The sequence below is a fragment of the Monocercomonoides exilis genome (genome assembly GCF_001643675.1).
Source record: "Monocercomonoides exilis strain PA203 chromosome Unknown scaffold1-2713096, whole genome shotgun sequence".
Taxonomy (NCBI): Eukaryota; Preaxostyla; order Oxymonadida; family Polymastigidae; genus Monocercomonoides; species Monocercomonoides exilis.
This window is the reverse complement of record NW_027150546.1, coordinates 171,541-192,274: the sequence shown is the minus strand read 5'-3', so window position 1 is coordinate 192,274 and position 20,734 is coordinate 171,541. Positions and strand designations below refer to the sequence as shown.

The 20,734-nt window shown below is 42.4% G+C and overlaps 4 protein-coding genes across 4 annotated transcripts; 1 reads left to right on the top strand and 3 right to left on the bottom strand.

Moving 5' to 3' along the window:
• Nucleotides 1-1,882: 1,882 nt before the first annotated feature.
• On the bottom strand, nucleotides 1,883-9,961 carry MONOS_16030 (uncharacterized protein; the record flags this gene model as incomplete). The annotated part of the gene is made up of 1 exon (XM_067868937.1): nucleotides 1,883-9,961. The coding sequence occupies one exon, from the start codon at nucleotides 9,959-9,961 to the stop codon at nucleotides 1,883-1,885; it is 8,079 nt and encodes a 2,692-aa protein (XP_067736119.1).
• Nucleotides 9,962-12,824: 2,863 nt separating this feature from the next.
• On the bottom strand, nucleotides 12,825-13,997 carry MONOS_14685 (putative Hepatocellular carcinoma-associated antigen 59; the record flags this gene model as incomplete). Its single annotated transcript, XM_067867509.1, has 5 exons — nucleotides 12,825-13,212; nucleotides 13,310-13,399; nucleotides 13,519-13,589; nucleotides 13,648-13,801; nucleotides 13,849-13,997. 5 exons carry the CDS (start codon nucleotides 13,995-13,997, stop codon nucleotides 12,825-12,827), a joined length of 852 nt encoding a protein of 283 aa, XP_067736118.1.
• Nucleotides 13,998-14,461: 464 nt separating this feature from the next.
• On the top strand, nucleotides 14,462-18,786 carry MONOS_14684 (putative WD repeat protein; the record flags this gene model as incomplete). Its single annotated transcript, XM_067867508.1, has 6 exons — nucleotides 14,462-14,493; nucleotides 14,564-14,676; nucleotides 14,753-14,947; nucleotides 14,997-15,143; nucleotides 15,235-18,439; nucleotides 18,640-18,786. The coding sequence occupies exons 1-6, from the start codon at nucleotides 14,476-14,478 to the stop codon at nucleotides 18,784-18,786; spliced, it is 3,825 nt and encodes a 1,274-aa protein (XP_067736117.1). The 5' UTR covers nucleotides 14,462-14,475.
• Nucleotides 18,787-18,892: 106 nt separating this feature from the next.
• Nucleotides 18,893-20,717, bottom strand: MONOS_14683 (putative Nucleosome assembly protein (NAP)). Its single transcript, XM_067867507.1, has 2 exons — nucleotides 20,394-20,717; nucleotides 18,893-20,296 (listed from the first exon to the last, which is right to left on the bottom strand). The coding sequence occupies exons 1-2, from the start codon at nucleotides 20,713-20,715 to the stop codon at nucleotides 19,140-19,142; spliced, it is 1,479 nt and encodes a 492-aa protein (XP_067736116.1). The 5' UTR covers nucleotides 20,716-20,717; the 3' UTR covers nucleotides 18,893-19,139.
• Nucleotides 20,718-20,734: the final 17 nt, after the last annotated feature.

Genomic DNA, 20,734 nt, shown 5'->3' with positions numbered 1-20,734 from the left:
CAAATATTGCTGTTTTTTCATTTCTTGGATAACAGCTTTTAGTATGGGAGCATTTATTCAAAAAAACAAAAAAGGAATTTTGAAATCGAGTCAGAAATTCTTTCGAATAACTCACGTTGAGCCAATAAATAGTGTGCATATTTTTCTGTTCAAATAAAATGACAAAAAAAGAGGTTATTCGTTGAAGAAATGAAATGAGCTTTGTTTAAAGATATTCGTTCAAATCAATGAAGTTTCATGTCAAAACCCACGAGGAATTGAGCAATTACATCTATTTTGCTGATAATATCCAAATGGGAAAAATGGAGAACTGTGAAGTCAATTTATCTGTCGAATTTGTTGCAAAAAAGAGAAACAGATGAAATCGATCTTTCACGAGGAAAAAGTCAATTGGAAAGATAAATAATTGGTGCAAAATTTTATAATTTTGTATTTAATTCTTTGTGATGGAATGATTTCACATGAAAGCAGTCGATGCTCCTTCTGCCACAGATTTTTGTGAAATAAACACACCAAATGATATAACTTTAGCAGTTTGAAATTCATCCGAGAAATATGTTGTTGAGTGAATCACGACATTTGTAGAGGCTTCGTTGATTGTCCATTTTCCTTGAAACAGTTTGTTTTCATTTTAACTTTTTTTAACACTTTTTTGTGAGAATGGAAATTTCACTTTCTGTTTTCATGAAGCTTATGAACAAGCAGTATTTCAACATTTTGAAGAGAATTTTCAAAAGAACAAAAAATATTTTTTATTGATTTTTCAAATATGTGTGTTTTGATTTTTCTGGTTTGTTCTGTCGTAGCAATTGTTTGCTTTATTTTTATTTTTGATGATTGGTCAAGTGGTTTGTTTTTGAAATGTGTGTGGGAGTATCTGTGCTTTTTGAGTGTTGGCCAGATGTGTGATTTTGATTTTGCTCTCCACATTTATTAATTTATATATTTATTCTTAAAACTTTTTCTTTTCTTTTCTTTTCTTTTCTTTTGTGAATCATCCGATGCATCTGTTTGTGATATTGTTATTCTTTATGTTGCAATGCAAACATGGCTCTTTCTTAATTGAGTTTGGTGCTGTTTCCGTTTTCGTGTTGCTTCCTGAACAAGCACACAAAGTGAATGTTCTTGCTGAGCGAGCGCTTTGACATTTTCTCGGCCGAAGAGAATGGTGTGCACTCAATCATTTTTATTGATAGAAAAATTCGCATTTTATTCGTTTGCTTTTCTTTTTCTCAGAAAGTCAGAGAATTGTGGCAGAAACACAATTTTTGCTTTTTTCATGGCATCTGCTTGTGAGTTTTTACCGCATGGAAGTGCAAATGCCCTGATTTGTTTATTTTAGAGAGAGCGCGCGCCAACGGAAGTGATGTGAAGAGCGCACATGGATGGGAGCAGGACAATGAAATGGGGATGAAAATGGCTTGAAAGCCACAACATCTGTGAATGAAGAAAAACGCCGAATACAAAGCGAGTGCAAAACAAACAAACAAACGCAAAATGGAAGGATGCAAAAAGCTACACAGCTGCAGCTTGGGGAGCCTGGTCCTCATAATAACAACAAAATCGGAGCTGACAAAAGGAAAACGGAAAACAGATAACGGAAAACAGATGGAAGCATTTCCAAAAAAAAAGACAAGAAAACAATAAATAAATAAATAAATAAATAAAACAACTGTTACGTTTGACAAGAGGCACAGAATGAGATGCAGTCTGCGCTACGTCATTTGTGAGCATCTATCTTGTCTGCGTTATTTCCGCTTTATTTGAGCTGCAGATGTGGCTTTTTCGCTTTCCAGCTTCCAAGCCAGTCTTTGGGATGTGGAAGGGCTGGGGGAGAGCTGGATGGAAAAAGACAGGGCATGCTCAGCTGCTCGGAGAAGGATCAGGAGGGGGCAGCGGGATCTTCGGTAAAGGTTGTTGCGGAATAGGAGGCAGATTGATCGGAGGAGTAGTTGAGGCGCAAGGGGTGGTAACAATAGAGGGCGTCGGAAGCTGTGAGGCTGGGAGCACCGCCGGGAAAGTGCTGGATGAACTGGCGCTGAAGCTGGGCAGGGCTGGGGCGGGCATCTGGATTTTGGGAAAGGCAGGCATTGATGGTTTGGGCAAAGGCGGAGCAGCCAGCCATGCCCAGATCTGGCTTTTCGCCATTCGCTATCTTTTGGCCAGCAGTCTCGGCCTCGTACTCGCCAAACGGGATCTGGAGCGTCACACACTCCCACAGCATCATCCCGATGGAGAATGCCACAGACTTCTGTGTTGCCCCCATCTTCTTGTTCATCAACAGTTCTGGCGCCTTCCACCTCAAACACTCTTTTTTGAAGCTATCTTCTTCCTCAAATGCAGATGAGGGCAGAGAATCTCTATCGTTTCTGCCATCATCATCATCATCATCACTTGCAGATGTGACAACGGTTGATGAAGAGATGGAAGATGTGTCAGAATCATCAGAAGAGAAATCTGAATGGAGGGCGATGCAGATAACCATGTGCTCGGAGAACAGCACGATGTGTGGGCTGAGGTTTGGCAGAGAGGGAAGATCGTCCTCCCCGTCTTCGAAGGAGAAGAGTGCGCCGCCAGCCACCCAGAACAGGATTTGGGCAGCTGTCTGCTCTCTTTCCTTCAAGCTCCCAATAGCCATCTCTTTCTTCTCATTCTTTCCGTGCAGCAGCATGAACAGAGAATCCCTCAAGTCAACAATCAGCTTCTCATGAGGTGATGAACAGGCCATCGCATCCACCAAATTCGACATGGATGAAGTGGTTGGACACAGATCCTCTCCTCGAACAAATGTTGAATCTGAGTCTGTTGTTGAAGTGGTGGAAGTGGATGAAATGGATGGTGATGGTGATCTCTTTCTTGTCTCTTCTTCTTCTTTCTCATCAACCTTCTCCAGCATCCACTCTGGGATCTTATCTGAGTCTTTCCCCAAAATGTATTCTGTTGAGCCACTCTCAGATAGAAGATGTTCTGATGACTCAGAATGTCCCAAGCTTTTCTCATACACTCTCTTCTTGATCCTCTCTTCATTCTTCTTCTCAGCCTCCCTCTCTGCCCTCCTCCACTGCTCCTCGGGAGACATCTCCATCGTCACCATCTCGAATGCCTTCGGATCCTTTTTGATGTTGTCATTCACAATCTCTTCCAGTTCTTCAGTTCTTCTCTTTTGCTTTCTCCATCGAATTACAAAAATAATAAAGCAAATTAACACGATCAATAATATCGCAACAAGTACAATCACAATCAACAACCAATAAGATTTTCCTTCTTTTCCTCCTTCAACAAGTTTTTCATCTCCATTTGCCTGACTTTCACTTTTGTTCTTCACAACAATGGCATCGGTGAAAGACGGACTGGAGGGGTTGCCGAACTGCAGCGCAACCAACACATCTGCCTTGTCAGATGCATCAGCAATTGCATTTGCTGGGATGGTGCTAGCGATCTCGTTCTCGCTCACATAATCGTCATGAGAGAATGTACCTTTCTCCACAGCGTGTTGATCGCCGAGGAGGAAGAAGAGGGCGTATGAGAGGTTGCAAGGGAGAAGGAGGGAGCCGTTGCAGCGGATCTGGATGTGGGTGTTGTTGTGATGGGTGATGGCAGCGCTGGTGAGTGTGGGGATGAAGAACGGAGATGCTCTTTGAGCAGGGATGCCGTGGAGCGAGCATGTGGTTGTGTGGATCCAGAGGGAAGTGTTTGGAAGGAGGCCGTCTCCGCCGGCGATGCTTGTGAGATGGAGGGTGGAGGCATTTGAGCAGATGATGTTGCGGCGGGCAGACTGGTAGTTGGGGATGGATGGGGTGTTGTTTGCGAAGAGGATCTTGTGCATGTGTGCAGACGCGGCAGAAAGAGAGAGGGCGCCCTGAGGTGCAGCGGTGAATGCAGCATCTGTGATTGCGACTGATGAGTCGGCGAAATGGACAAGAGACCCGTTCCATGTGCACACGTTGTCTGCAACTTCTCTGGCTGTGTTGGATGTGCATGATGCAGCGGTTCCTGTGCCTTGGAAGATGCATGCTTCGATCTGGATGTTTGCACAATTAGCAAAGTGCTCCATCGTTCCTGTTGCAGATGCAGATTCAGATGCGAATGCGGGGGTGGAAGTGGAAGTGAAGTTGGTGAAAGAGCAGTTGTGCTGGAGGATGGTTCCTGTGCACGAGGTGCAGTCAAAGCCGCATCTCTTGGTTGTTGCATGGGCAACAGCCACCCCGACCAGCTTCAGCAGAGAGGCAGGTTCGTCTGGAAAAGACTCGATGCCTGGCGTTTGGGGGCAGCCGCACGTGATGAATGCATTATCTGCTGTGGAGTTGCGTATGGTGAGATCTCTGATTTCGATGGTGGTGCTTGGCTCGATGGCAAGCGCAGCGTTGCTGGTGGTAGTGCTGCTGATGTTTGTTTCTGTGCACACTGCAACAGATGAGCTGCAGAAGAGGAGGAGATTGCGAGTTGTGGCGATTGAATGGAGGGCGGCTTTCCTCATCTCGAACACCCCGCTTGCCACAGAGATGAGTGTGGAGTTGAGGAGAGTTTCAGATCCGGCAGATGTGAATGTGCATGAAACGACGAGCAAGCTGCCGTTGAGCTGGCGAAAGACAGAGTGGAGCTCAGATGCGAAGCCGGAGCCGATGGAGAAGTGGCAGCTGTCGAGCGAGCAATCGTTTGCAAAAGCGACGACAGCGTGGTGGGTTTGCTCGATTGCGATTGGAGTCTGGAGATGGATCAGGCAGATCAGCTTTGTTGCTGAGCGGAGGGTGAGGTCGGCGAGTGTTGTCTGGCGGGCGAAGGCGGAATCGGTGTGGACAACGACCATGTTCCAAGTGCCGCTGTCGATGTGGCGGATGCTGTTGTCGATGGTTCTGCACATGTTTGAGGTGGAGCCGCACTGGCGCGAGTCAGTTCCTAGGAGGCAGGCGTGGATCTGGCCAGCCTTGAAGAAGGTGATGAGCGGGATGAGATCGAGAAGGGTGCTGTCGGCGAATGTGGAGCCGCAGATGGAGTTGTTTGTCTGGAGAGAGGGCTGGGTGAAGTCGAGTGTGAATTGGGTTTCGTTGATCTGTGTGGCGACGTGGTCGGACCGGATGAAGATGTCTTTGCCTGCAAAGGCGTCGTTCAAGATGAAGCGGTCGTTGAGGATGCGGAGCGGGATGGGGTGAAGGAGATCATCAGGAGCTGGGGGTGAAGATTGAGAATAAGATTGAGAATGGGATTGGGGCAGGGATTGGGGCAGGGATTGGGGCAGGGTGCAGTCGACCATGAGAGCACCGCCTTTGCCCTTTGTGCGCGAGCACACGCACTGAGTGAGCACACACGAAGCCACTTTCAGAGAGGATTCGGTGGAGCTGAGGCACACACGCACCGCGCCTCCTTCGTCGATGGTCTCTCCCACGCAGTTTGTGCAGAAGCAGGAGTCGAGCACACAGTCGATGCTCTGGTACGAAGGGAGGGCAAAGACAGTTGAGTGATTGGCGTGGGCAGTGATGTTTGTGAAGTTGGAGTCTGCGATTGTGAAGGTCAACTGGCTGTTTGTGGGGCTGATTGTCTGCTTGGATGTGTCTTCAGCGGGTGCAGCGACCTCGATTATCCCTGCTGGCGAGGCATCCACCATGCAGGCGGACAAGTTCTGCACAGCTGCTTGGGATGTGGTTGCAGCGACAAGGAAAAAGGGATGGGTGAGGGTGATTGCAGAGACGCAGCAGTTGGCGATTTCGGCTGATCCGGCGAGCACAGACACAACAGCATAGCTGGTTGGAGAGGAAGGGGCTGTGGATGCAAAGGAGCAGGCAGAGAGGGAGAGGCAGGCAGGGGATGTGGCGGATTGGAGAAAAGAGAGGATGCCGTGAAGCGAGGGTGGAAGAGAGAAGGAGAGGTTGGCGAGGCGGAGGAGGATGGAGGAGGCGAGGAAGGCTTTGTTGCTGCCTTGAAGGGCTGGCTCGTGGACGGCGACTGGTGTGCCATGGAGGTTGCCATTTATTAGGAGTTGTGGATTGCGGTGTGTGGCAGAAGGCTGGAGGTGGAGGAGGATGGAGAAGGTGGTGCTGTGCGTGACTGTGATTGTGGAGGCAGAGGATGGAAGGTCGGGGACAAACCGGAGCTGGAGAGCCTTGTCGATGGATCTGCAAGGTGCGACGTCAAGGCCGCAAGCGCTGAAGTCCCATCCGTCAGCGCCGTCGACATAGGCATGGGCAGAGAAGTTGGTCCAGAGATACACAACGAGCGGCACAGCATAGTGCTCGCCGCATGTTGCTCTTTCCCAGCCGTTGAGCTGGTGCAGCGACTGGAAGGCTGGCCCGTCCATGTCCCATTTCAGGTGGAGCGTGTCGGCCACGCTGTCCAGCATCTGCCCGGCAACAAACAGGCTTTTCCCTCTCCAGGCGTGGCACTCGTCGAATGTCATGTTTTGGAGCACAAAGTCCATCGAGCCTTCGCCTCCCTCGATGAACATTCCACCCCCAAGCCCTCTTTCTTCCGTGTCCTCGTTTTCTGCATCGACTTCTACCTCAGCCTCGGTCTCAGCATCGGCATCGGTATCTGCCTCGGGTGCGGAGCTCGATGCTGAACACTGTGCGAATATGACGCCAGTCATGGTGAGCTTCCTGCCGTTCTCCACAGATGCATACAGGCCGCCGCCTTTGAGGGTGTGTGTGCGGATGCAGCAGGATGATATGGTGCAGTTGGACAGGTGCATTGTGGTGCCTTGCTGAGTGTGCTTTTCCGCGATCAGGCACCCGCCGTCTCCATTTGCCCGTCTCGGCCGTGCTATTGTGGTGCTGTTGATGGTGATGCTGTGCGCGCCCGATATCAGGATCGGGGTGAAAGTGCTGAACTCGGCGTGTGTGCTGATTTGTGTGTTGGTGATGGTTGCGCTTCCCGATGCAAGGTGCATGATGTAGAAGGTGACTGGGAGGGATGGAGCACTGTGAAAGTCTATGCAGCAGTGGTCGAGTGTGAGTGCAGCAAGCGAGTGGATGAAGCCGTGTCGGCCGGTGCTCATGGCAGTGGGGAGCAAAAAGCAGATGCTGGATGCGCTCATCTCAGCAGAAGCAGTGACAATGGCTTTGTTTGAGCACTGGCCTGCATCATGCACGTGCACAGCCTGAAGATGTGCTGTTGCAGAGGAGAGCAGGAAGGGGAGTGTTTCGATCGTGATCTCGGAAGCGAGCGTGGAGTTTGCAGCAAGAAGAATGGTGGTGGATGCAGAGGTGATTCTGTTGGTTGCAGCGAAGTGGATGGTCTCGCAGGCAAACACAGATGGGCCGCAGTGCAAATGATCTGTCCCGGCGAGTCCGTCGACATAGATGTTGTTGTCGTGCTGGCAGAGATATACCTCGAGCGGGATGACAGGGTGGTCTGCACCATCCTCAGAGCCGCTGAGTCTGGATGGATCGGCAAAGCACTGGGTGTGGTCGACAAACTGAAGTGTGGTTGTGTTCACGATTTCACTCAGCATCACTCTGCTTGCGCACCTGAGAAAGAGGTCTCTGCCAACAGCTGCTCTGTTTGGCGTGGAATCGGAGAAGCACACGCCGCTGCTTATCTGGAGGAGTGCTTTGGCGTTGTCGATATGCACCATCATCCCTCCGCCCTTTCCACCCTTTCCACCCTTTCCTCCCGTTCCTCCCGTTCCCTCTGTATCAGGCACACAGCAACCAGCGAAAGCAGCCGAGCCGTTCACAACCATCTCAGCATCCTCGCCTGTCAGGTGCGCGCACACCCCTCCGCCACACGAGCCATCCTGGCAGGCGGTGCAGCTGGAGAAGGATCCACCAGTGATGCACACTTGCGATCCAGCGATGAGGGAGCATTCGAGGCCGCTTCCGCTTCCGCTTTGCCGGGTGATGGCTGTCAGGTTTGTGGAAGTGAGTGTGACACTCAGTGCAGCCTCGGCATTCACAGCCAGGGCAGCTACAGATGAAAAGCACATGGGGCCTATTTCCGCCGAATCGAACAGCACATGCCCTGCAGCCACAGTTATGACGGATGCAGCGAATGGTGCATCGGGCAGTGTTTCTGTTGCAGTGATTGTGCAGTGGGCGACTTCGAGGAATCCCTGCATGCCTGTCAGGTGGAACAGGTGGGAGTGCAGCGAGGCGCTTGCATTCCTGCGGAATGCGAGGGAGCTGAAAGTGGCGCTGCCAGTTGTGATTTGCACGAGGGCTGTGTTGTCTGTGGCATCAGCACTCAGCACTGTTTTGTCAGCGCCAGCGCCGCTGAAGGATATGGTGAGTGTGCACACATCGATCCTTGTCTCGTGGCACACCCACTCCTCGACTGCAACAGCCTTTGTTTGGAGCAGCGGGTTGGCCACGCCCACTGCATATCCCACGGTTCTGCATCTTCTGCCTTGGATGTCTCCTGCATCAGCCGATCCGCATGCTTGGTGGTCGATGCCACTGGCACTGTTGACGAGGATGGGATCGAAGAAAGTGTTTGGAATCCAGGAGCTGCATTCTTGCTTCCCCTTCACAACCCTGTTTGTGGAGCCGGCTGTTGCGGAGCGGCAGAGCACAAAGCACTCCTCGTTGATGTTTGTCCAACCGCTGTCGATATACACATCGTGACCCATTTCTGCAGCAGAATTGTTAACAAAGAAGCAGAAGCTCACTTTGGAAACATATGCGTTGCTTGAATCATCCCAGCAAATACCTCCTCCATGATTGTCGCTGGAACAGTTTCTGAAACAACAATCAGTCATGTTAACTCTTCCATTGTCATATATCCCCAAGCAACCTCCATCAAATGTTTGTGTTTTCTTTTGGCAATTCAAAAAATTACACAGGTTAATTATACATTGATCATCATATTGATATATTATTATTCCGCTTCCGACATGATTCGCTGTGCAAAAAGAGATATAACAATGTTCAATCACAATTGAAATTGGATGACGAATATCAAAAGCACCTCCGGAATGATTGGCATTGCAGCTATTGAAAGACGAATTTAAAGTTACAATACTTTTTCCATTTTCAGATAAAGAAATAGCACCTCCACGAAATGAGGAATTACAGTTGTTAAACACACAATGTGAGATACTCAGTAATCCCGAAGAAGTGAAGCGAATTGCTCCACCATAATCACCTGCCAATGAATTGAATTCACAATCAACGAACGTTGCATCACCATCTGAAATGTTCTGTCTTATCGTTGAATGATCTCCAATCACTGGCTGGGCATTGTGGTGTCTGTGGCAGTTCTCAAAGGAAGTGTTTGCTGATGAGTGAGTGAAAGATTGGGAGTTCAGCGCATGGAACAAGCCTCCGTTGTATGGGGAATCGACACATTTCACGGTGCATCCAGACATCACTGTTCTGATTTCGCGGGTGGGGATATTGAGTGGCTCATTCATGTTTGTGGTGCGGGTGATGTTTGTGAAGGATGAATGCAGCAGCTCAACATCGGATATGCCAGATGTGGCGACAAACGGGGAGCCAGCACAGACGCAGCAGGAGTCGAAGAGGGATGAGCATATTGAGACTCTGCAGTTTGCTGAACTGGCAGGATGGTCGGCACCGCTGGCAATGGATGAAACAGGGGCAGCTGGGTTAGAGACTGCTAGCGAGATGTTGAACAGCCACAGGGATGCACTTTGCAGCTGGGCGACATGGTGGGTTGATTTGGCGGTGTATGTGAGAGCGCAAGATGTGAATGTGGCATTGCTGCTGCTGGTGATGGCAAGGCAGGCGTGTGGTGCACAGCATGCAAGGGATGTGTCAGACAGCAGGAAAGAGGTGTTGGCCATTGTTGCACAGTGCCGGCTGAGCAGCTGAGTTTGTTTTGGGGCACTCAACAAACCATTGAAAAGACGTTGCTGATTGTTGTTGGATGTGCCAATGGACTTGTTATTGAAAGGCAAGTGAGCTTTGCATGGTGAATGTTCCGAGCAATTGGCAGCGCCATTTGATTCGCATGCAATGAAGCACAAAAACAAGAAAGTCAAATGGCACTTCATGGATGCTTTCTGCATGGTAACACATAATTTTTTTTTTGAATTTGATTAGTCAGAAAGTCCAAATTATGAGTTTTGTTTTTCTTTGAATGGGTCTTCGAGATAATGTCTTAACAAATTTTATGTGCTTGTTCACTTTTGTTAATTGCTGTTCGTTAACTTAGATGAACAACAAAAATTGTGTGATTGTTGCCATCATAACGAATTTTAATGATTTGAGTAATTGTGATGGTTGTGAATCTCAATTATTTTATTTTCATGAAAAATGTTTGATTTCATCCAGCTTCATTATTATCTTTCTCTTTCTTTTCAAACACAAAATCAAATAAATATCAAAAAAGTTGGTATTGACGTAGTAATAATTCTCACTTTATCTTTCTCTATCTGAATCATATTTCTGGTGAAAATGAAAGTACATTGGAACTGTCAATTTTATTCCAAAAAAATGGAAAGTTATTTTCGTTAATGAGGGAAAAATGAAACTTCAAGCTTTTTAACTGAAAAAATATACCCAGAGGATAAATTGAATGTGATCAAAAATTTGAATATGGGTGATTATTTTTGAAATCATAACTTTTTCAGGAGTGTCGATTTTTCAAATGTTTAACTTCTTTTGAAAGGAATTGTCCATAAAAAAGTTAAACGCAATGCAATTGTTTAAAATGACAATGCTTCAGATAATATACATGAAAAAAAATTTTTTGAATGGAATTATATCTATTGTGTGCTCATTTATCAGCACTCAAAGTGAATTCTTAAACCGAAAGTTTTGATGGAAGAAATATGATTTCAATAATAATCACACATATAATGTGTTCATTTTTGGAAATTCTTTTGGATGTCACAAATCAGAATGTTGTTATATCAATAATGTTTGTTTGCGTTTATGAAAATCCAATTTATTTTGAAATCTGAGAGAGTTTTGAAAAGTTATAAGTGAAGCAATTATTTTGTCTTTTGTGCAAAAAATACTTGAACGTCTGTATTTTTCCCCTTATATTCAACACTAATTTCTTCATAAACGAAGATAAAAAGAAATGACTTTTTTGGATAACTCAATTTCATAAAATTTTCTTGTAAAAAAATATGTTGATACAGTGCAAAAACAAAATTGGATAAAATGCAACTAAAATTTCTTATGTGTTTGATAATGAATTGAAATTTTTTAAAATTGATTATGTTCGTCAATAATTTTTCTTTTGACAAGACTTTAATTCAGTCAAAATCGGATATTATCACTTAAGTTTTTGCACAACTTTTTGTGACTATATCCAATTGTGATTATATGTAATGCAACTTTACACAGAAAAAAAATAAAATTAATTAATTATTTTGTTTTGTTTCAATATTTTCTTTTTTGAAAATCCTTATCGAAACCATATTTTTGAACTTGAGAAAACAATTTTTATCATTTATACACTTTATGAAGATTTATTTAAACAGTATAATGAAAAATCAAAAAATTGAAATTTTTATTAAAAATCGATTTTTCAATAAAAAATGCATCTATAATGATTAAAAATGTGATTATATATATTTGGCCCTGCGATTTTTTTCGTTGAAAAATGAAATGAAAAAGAAAAAAATGTTTTAGCATACAAAAATGTGATTATTACTAATGTTGATTTTATTCGATGGGATTATATCAGGTTTAAACCGTATATGCGTCATTCTCAATAATAATGGATTATTGAATAATTTTTTCAGACAAACGTTTGATGTGTAAATTTGGACAGAAATAAGATGAGGACAAAAAGAATCTCTCACAGTTTGTCCAATATTTTTTTGAAAAGTTTGTATTGTTTATTTTTCAAGTGATAATGGAAATTGAATATTTTCATAAAATTTTCATTCATTTTCACCATATCTAATCAAAAAGGGAGTAAATGATTGCAATTGTTATTTCTAACACTTTTGAATCGTTTTGTGAAAATGAATGAAAATTTTATGAAAATATTCAATTTCCATTATCACTTGAAAAATAAACAATACAAACTTTTCAAAAAAATATTGGACAAACTGTGAGAGATTCTTTTTGTCCTCATCTTATTTCTGTCCAAATTTACACATCAAACGTTTGTCTGAAAAAATTATTCAATAATCCATTATTATTGAGAATGACGCATATACGGTTTAAACCTGATATAATCCCATCGAATAAAATCAACATTAGTAATAATCACATTTTTGTATGCTAAAACATTTTTTTCTTTTTCATTTCATTTTTCAACGAAAAAAATCGCAGGGCCAAATATATATAATCACATTTTTAATCATTATAGATGCATTTTTTATTGAAAAATCGATTTTTAATAAAAATTTCAATTTTTTGATTTTTCATTATACTGTTTAAATAAATCTTCATAAAGTGTATAAATGATAAAAATTGTTTTCTCAAGTTCAAAAATATGGTTTCGATAAGGATTTTCAAAAAAGAAAATATTGAAACAAAACAAAATAATTAATTAATTTTATTTTTTTTCTGTGTAAAGTTGCATTACATATAATCACAATTGGATATAGTCACAAAAAGTTGTGCAAAAACTTAAGTGATAATATCCGATTTTGACTGTCCTCTTTGTGATCTGTCTGTAATTTCAAATCGGAAAAGAAAAGGAATAAAAATTCCAGTTTTTGCTGCACAATACAAAAAAAAAAAAAAAAAAAAAAAAAAAAAAAAAAAAAAAAAAAAAAAAAAAACTGAAACGATGCTGAATTTGGCAAAGATAATATGCATAGCTTTCATTTTTTCACAAAGACACGTTCAATGCAACAATGAATAAAAATTTATCGTTTATTCTTTATATTTTTTTTATTGAAATAAAAAGCAAGAATAGAATATGAAAAGAAAATAACAAATACATTTTAAAATATGAAGAGGCTATCTCCTCATCCTAGCTTTGAAACGATTCATTACTAAATCATCAGTAGCTGTTTGGTTTGTGTGGACTTTTTGCCCTTTCAGTTGCTTGTTGATGCTGCTCAATTCCTTTTCAATCAGTTGGTGAAGTGGAATCACTGATTCATCAGTCAAAGATACTATCTTTTCATCAATACTTTGAGAGGTTGATAACTTCACCTTTTTTTCTCCGGAAGAAATTTCCCCTTCGATGCTATGAATTTCTTCATCATTCTGGCTATGAATCCTTTTCTGAGCTGTTTCTTCAAAAGATTGAGACTTCCGTTTTACAGTTTCTTGAATCATACGCTTAACCGATGCATCATCATCAATCGGAAGGGCAAGACCGGTCATTGTTGATTTATAATGTCTTTGTTTTCCAATTAATAAAAATCAATTTCAATAGAGTTCAAAACAAAGTTCAACATAATTTTAAAAATCAAAAATATAAATAAATTTGTACACACGACATCGGTACTGGAGCAGGTTGAGACGCTTCTTTCTCAACAAGTCGCTTGTACGCAGTTTCAGTGGCCTGCATATTCTTTTTCTTAAACCTTAAAACGGAAAAGTTCGATTTATATTCAAATATTAATGAATGAAAATATAATTTTAAGATATATTAAATAAAACAGAAAGAAAAGCAAATTAGTTAAAGTAAGAAGAAGAAGCTAACTTTATAGGAAGTTCCACTTCGCTTATTCCAACATCCCAATTGCTTGCAACCTCTTTTGGTGGTTTTTGCTTCTATTTTTGGGTATTAATTGGAGCAATGAAATCAATAACCTATGAATAAAAAGCAAACTGCTTTCAAAGATTCAGGAACTTTGAATAAATCTTCTTCTGTTAAACGTTTAGATTGATTTTCAGTGCTGCTTTTTGCCATTTCATCAGGCTTTTTGCTTGGAGTTTTTTCAATGAAAGATTTTTCTTTCAATTTCTCTTCAATGTAAAGTTGCCTATTTGTGTAATCCTAAAAATAAAAATTGAAAATGCTATATCAAACTTTCGAGCATCTTGTCCAAAAACAGTAGATTCTTGTGCAAAAGTTCCTTCTGAGGATTGCTTTTGCTCTTTTCCCTTTTTCTCAGATGTAATAATGCTGAGTGTTTCTGCATCCAACCCAGATATATATTCCTTCATTTTTTGTTCCATTTTAATTTGTTGAATCTTATCCCTATTTGAACAGTTGCAGAGAATAAATACTATTTGAACAAACATAATATCCGAGCTTTCATCAATGGAATCATTATCTGTCATATTTACAGAATTTACACTTCGAAACTTTTTTATTTTGCCAGGCTTTTTAAAAACAGTTTTTGACTCTTTTGCTGGATAAATTTTAAAAAAAATAATTACGAAAAATTGCAACATGAAATGAAAGTTCCATATTTCACAGATACTTTAAAAGCATACAATTCAATTCCTTTTCCAGTGATTCATTTATCATAATATATATTATCTGAAACAGTGACAATTATTCAAAGAATAAAAAAAAACTAGGTTGAAGCAAAAACTTATGGTTATTAAAGAAAAGAGAAAATCAAATGATATTTTTCTCATATTTGTGGATTATTCATAGTTTCACACAATATCAAGTTTATGTGTTTGATCTAACCATAGACAGTTTTCAATGCAGAAAGAATTTATAGTTTGCTTTTTTTGCTTAGGTTTTAAAGCGATCAAAGTACAACATATTTCGATTGTAAATTATTTTAAAGTTTTCACATCTTCTTGGTGGAATATATAGGAAAGGAAACTTGCTTTTTACACAAAATGGATCACAACTTTTATCACCAGTTGGGAATCGAATATTGATTTATAATTTAAAGAGGTTGATGGACTGTAATTAATTTTGTTAAGCATTATAATTCATTCAATTCATTTGATAATCAAACATTTTTTAATAGAAATATTGTGGAGACGTTGCCATTTGAAACAAGGAAAAATATTATTTCTGTGGCATTGTCCCCAAATGACTCTTTGCTTGCTGTTTCAGATATTGATGGGAGAACTGTTTTATATCATTTTTTGTCTCGTTCAGTTATTGGAAACGTCAATCTTCACGCACCTGCATTTTTCCTTCGTTTCTCGCCTGATAGCAAGTATTTTTGCATTTTTTTTATTCTTTTGGATTTGCATTTGTTTGCCTAGGTATTTAGCAACCAGTAGTGGAGCAAAAGTTTTCATATGGAAAACTCCCAACACTGCTGAGTTTCAACTTGCTCCTTTAATTTTGATGAAAACTCTTCGAGGAATACAAGGATTGGTTACATCAGTTGAATGGGATCCAACGTCTTCGTTTGAACAAAATTTTCATTGTTATATATTTTTGAGATTTTTCACCCTCTTTTATAATTGACAATTTATCGTAATTATGCTCTTCTAACAGTTTTGTTCTTGTTGGAAGTGAAGATGCAACCGTTCGTCTTTTTTCTATAAGAAACATTAGCATTCCTTTGATGTATAGCCGCATTGGTATAACAACAAAAGCGCCAACAGGAGAGAAGGGGAATGAAGAAGATGAAGAAGAAGATAGTTCTGCTTCAGATGAGGAAGAAGAGGAGGAAGAAGAAATGTCAAGCGAAGAGTTGGGCGATCAGCTTGCAGAAGAGGACAACGACGAAGATGAGTCAATCGAAGGAAGCGAAAGTGATGACGATGACGGATTCAATTCAAACAAAAAGAAAATGAAGATGGAAAAAGAAAAGCAGAAAAACGAGGAACTGCCAGAGTATCTTTCTTTGGACGAAAAGCCAAGCGAAGCTCAAAACGAGGGATTTGACCGGAAAAATAACAGCAAAAGAAAGAAGAAGCGCTTGACGTTCCGGCCTGTTTCGTTTTCTGGGCACAGGACTCGCATTATGGGTGCCTTCTTCAACTCAGATGCGAGCGAAATGTATTCTCTTTCGAGAGATGGCACCATCTGCTTTTGGAAGCGGAACCCTCCTCCAAAGAGCATGATGCCTGACTATGCGAAGCAGAAGAAACTGGAAAGAGAGGAAAAGGGGAAAGGGAAAAACGGAAAGGAGCATGGAAAGACCAAAATGGAAGAAGATGACATTCGAGAGGTTGAAGACAACAAAAGCGGAGAAGGAAAGAAAAGCAGAAGTAAATCCTCTTCTTCATCCAGTCCTTCCTCTTCTTCTTCCTCTTCATCAACCAACAGCACGTCTGATGCGTCTGCTGTTCTTCTCCCTGGGGAAGAGTCGCATCTCCTTTTGACATCCGCTCAGAAGGACGCGCTGAACGCTAAACACGAATGGGAAACAGCATTCGCCCGCTCACGCTGGAGCTTCATCAGAAAGGAGTATCTTTCATTGGGCCATGCAAAAGTGTCCTCCGTCGCGTACTTTGCAGTTCCCTCGCCGTCGCTCCTGTTCAGCGCAGCGGCTGTCTCTGCCGACTTCCTTGCAGCACAGAAGCAGCACATTTCGTCTCTCTCTTCGCTTTCTGCTTCGATGTCGAACATCCTTATCGTGGGGCTTTCTTCAGGCGTCATTCGGATTATGCACCCAGCAAAGGAAACAGCTGCACTGGCTGCATCTTCCTCGTCATCGTCATCTTCTTCAGATCCAAACTCGTTCTCGCTTGCTGATTTCTACGCATCCACTTCATCCTCCTCTGCCTCTTCTGTATCTGCATCTGCTGACCCTCCTGCACCCTGCATCGCCACAACACAATCCCTCACTCTCTCAAACACCCGCGTCACTTCTGTTGCCTTCTCTGCGAACGAAAACTGGATTGCGGTGGGCTGCGCAAAGGAAGGGCTGCTGTCTGTGTGGGACTGGGTGAATGAGACAGTTGTGATGAGGCAGGTCGGCCACGGAGGTGTGATGGTTGCTGGCGGGAAGACGTTCGGAGTTGTCAGCAACAATTCTTCTTCATCTTCTGGAGGAAATTCAGGCACAGCGGCTGGAGGAGACGATGCTTCTTCCAATGCAACCTCGCTTTCTCGTGCAGATGGCTCTGAAATTGCAACTGGCATTTTGACAGCCTCCTTCGATGGTGTGAGCTGCTGTGCATTCTCTCCTGATTCCACCCTCATCGCAACTGGTGCAAGCGACGGAAAAGTGAAAATCTGGTCGCGCGAGTCTGGCTTCTGCATTGCCACATTCGCTGAGCACAGCGCAGAGATCACTGGACTAAACTTCTTGCCCCGTCACGCGCTGGCTGCCTCGTCCAAAGACGGTTCTGTACGCTTGTTCGATCTGAAGCGGTTCCGAACGTTTCGAGTGCTGGTACCTCCATCTGTGAAATCACTGGGAGCAGGAGCCACAGCCGGCGTGGCAGTCAGCAGCTGCTCGCTGTCTTCGGTGTGTGCTGACTCGAGCGGAACTCTCATCGCAGCAGGCTGCATCGACATGAGCGGAGGGTCAACTTTCTCCTCGACATCGTCCGAGATGGCTGGCACATCTTCGACAGTGGCAGGCGATGGTGTGGCTGTGTGGTCTTCGCAGACTGGGCAGCTTCTGGACTTCTTGTCGGGACACAGCGGACCTGTTTCGTGTGTGGCCTTTTCTGAGGAAGGAACACTTTTGGCGTCTGGCTCGTGGGACGGGACGGTGCGCCTGTGGGACATCTTTGAGAAGAAAGGTACAGGAAGCGAGCCGAAAGTACTGGATCATGCAAGCGAAGTGCTGAATGTGCAGTTCTGCCCAGACTCGAAGACAGTTGCAACACTCACCAGACGCGGAATGCTGTCGATGTGGGACGTCGAGTTCGGGAAGCAGCTGTTTGCAACTGACATCTCGTTTGACTGTGTTGGGTCGGGGGGAATGCGGAAGGAGAAGCAGGATCTGACAGCAAATGGCTTCACTGACATCCACTTCTCACCAGATGGCTCGTGCATTATGTGCGTTGGGCTGCATCCGTTTGCCTGCCTTTACGACGTGAGCAGCAAAAACGGGGCAGTGCTGCTGCATCGCTACCGTCTGGCGCCTGACCGGCTGTTTCCAGGCATCACAGCACAAGGAGAGAAGATGTGGCGCACAACAGGAATGAAATACAACAAGAACTGGATGGACATTCCAGACAACCAGGAATATCAAGGTGAAGTGGACATCGACTTAGCTGATTCAGATGATGAAGCTGAAGAGAGAGGGAATGCAATGGGAGATGATGGAGCAGAGGGCGACCCTCGGCCCAGCTGGATGGCATCGTCAGCAAAGCAGTTTGGCTCGCGTTGTGTGGCATTTGCGCCAACGGGGACAGCGTTTGTTGTGGCAACAGGAAGAGGTGCTGTGGTGTTTGATTCGAATGCTGCGGCGTTAGCGTTTGATCCGTTTGAATTCGATGAGGATGTGACTGAAGATGCAATTGCTGCTGCATTGGAGAAGGAAGAGTGGGCAAAGGCGCTCAGAACAGCGTTGAGATTGGGCGAGTTTGAGATTGTGGTGCGTGTTGTAGAATCGATCCCGCCAACAGAAATACATCAAGTTGTGTCATCTCTGCCTTCATCATCGTTTTCTAGAGGAAATCTGGTTTCGAGACTTCTGTCGTTCTTTGGACGATACGGTGACAGCTCTCCGCATCTCCAGCTGTGCCTTCTTTGGGTTGTGACGTTGCTGTCTGTTCATTCAGTTTATATTACAAAGGTTTGCTTGAAGGGTTCATGAGCAGGATTTTTTCATTAATTAAATAATTGAAATAGCAATATTAATTTTGATGTTTTCTTCTTCTTTTTTATGAATTCTAATTTGGTTTATATTTCTTTGTTTTTATATATGTGAATATTTTTTAACATATTTTTTTTCTTATCATTTTCTTATTATTAATGGAACTTCTTTTCCCTAAGAATCGCATCCAGCTTCTTCCATCTCTCAGAGCGATCCAAAAATGGATGAAAACCGACTACACTTCGCTCAACACCACCTCACAAGAGAATGTATCACTTATGAAATATCTGTCTGTTGCTCACTTAGAAAGCAAAGAGAACTTATAAGCAAAGCAAATCGAAAGGAGTTATATTAAATAAATAGATTGTCTTTTTTGCAATCTTTGAATTTCACTTCACCTCACTTCCTATTTTTAAAAATAAAAAATATTGATTTTTTTAACTTCCAAGAAAAAACTTGCTATCAGTTTTTCATTTGATAGTTTTCAAAATATTCAAGAAATTCTATTTGTAATGAGTTAAATTATTTCTTCTTTGTCATTCAAAAAGAGATACGTTCCATTTGCATTGTTAAAAAATAAAGAGCTTCAATTGTTTTAAAATCTAACAAAAGAAGCAAAGATAATGAGAAGTTGAGAAAAATCAATAAAATAACAAATTAAAAAACCAAAGTGTATTTGTTATGATTGTTTGCATTCTGGAGGAAGTTCTTTTTCTGCACCTTTCGCTTTCGCTTTCGATTTCTTATCCTTTGCATTATCATCATCAGAATCATCATCGTCTTCATCGTCTTCTTCATCTTCATCTTCCTCCTCTTCGTCCTCATCCTCATCCTCATCTGAGTCATCATCATCATCATCATCATCGCTCTCTTCCTCCTCGTTCTTTTCCATTTCCACAACCGCTTCGCCTGTGAACCATCCAATTGCATTCGGGAGCAGCTCATTCACCAGAAACAGCCCAATCATCAGATAGCTGCTCATCATCTCACTCACATCGCTTTCTATCACCTCTTTGTCCTTGTCTGCTTCCATCTCGTAGATTCCTTCTTTCTCGTCTTCTTCGTCCACTTCAAGCTTTCCTGGTTTTTGCTTCTTCTTTCCTTTGTCTTTTCCTTTCCCTTTCTTTTCTCCGCTTTCCGAATTCATTTCAGGCAAAAATGGATATCCTTTCTTTTTCCAGATTTTCTCTTCTTCTTTGATTGATTCTGCTGAAATCTTGTATTTATCTGCAGCATCCTGCATTGTGTCCATCTTCTCTACATACTCTTCAAAACTCAGAAACATGTCGAAAAATGTAGGGCGCACAACGGTAATCTCTTCTTCCACTTTGATCTTCTTTTCTTTTCCTTTACCTTTTCCTTTACTTTTCCCCTTTGAATCCTTCACTTTCTTGTCAACCATCACTTTCTGCTGGAACACCCCGATTTCCATTCCTTTCTTCCATTCAATAGATTGCTTGCCTTCTTCAACTTCAGGTGGAAGATACGAATAATTCCATCGAGAGCCTTCTTTGATAGTCCGAAATGTGAGTGAAAACGATTCATTTTTGAAGTACGGATTCTTTTCGAAAACAAATACAACACTGACTGTTTCGCATTCACGAGGAGCACTTTTTTGGTTCGTCTGATCATCTTTTTCTTTGGATTCTTCTTCCTTTTCTGATTTTTCATCTTCCTCATCTTCATCTTCTTCTGCTCCATCATCGCTTCGAAGTTCCTTTTCAAAATGTATATCGCTCAAATATTCTAATGCATCTAGATCTCTCATGTGAATTACATTGTTGAACATTGGGGCACCTCGAATGCATTGCTTCCAAAATCCATGAACTCCTTTAACTTTGAAATCAAATAAAAGAAATCAAATATTTTTTGTATAAATTGCAATAAAAATAATATAATAAAATAAACTACGACAGCAAAAACAACAAAATACCCTTATCACTTTCTTCTTTCTCAGAAGCAGAAGAGGATGATGATGGCTCATCTTTTCCATCTTCAGGTTTTGCAAAAGGAAGTGATTCCACAGGAGCCAATTCTTCTTCTTTAGGTTCATATTCCCCTGTGATTATTTTCTTGCGAGTTTCGAATATGTTTTCAAAAATCTTTGAATATTTACTCAGAATTTCTGCTTTCTCTTTTTCATAGTTTGCTTCAGGTCCCGAAAGCTCATCTTGAATTTTCTTCAAAGCTCTCAATCTTTTGTGAATATTATCTGGGATATCTACCCCGGTTGAAGAACAGGAAGCACTTGACATTTTTGATCAATTCAAATGA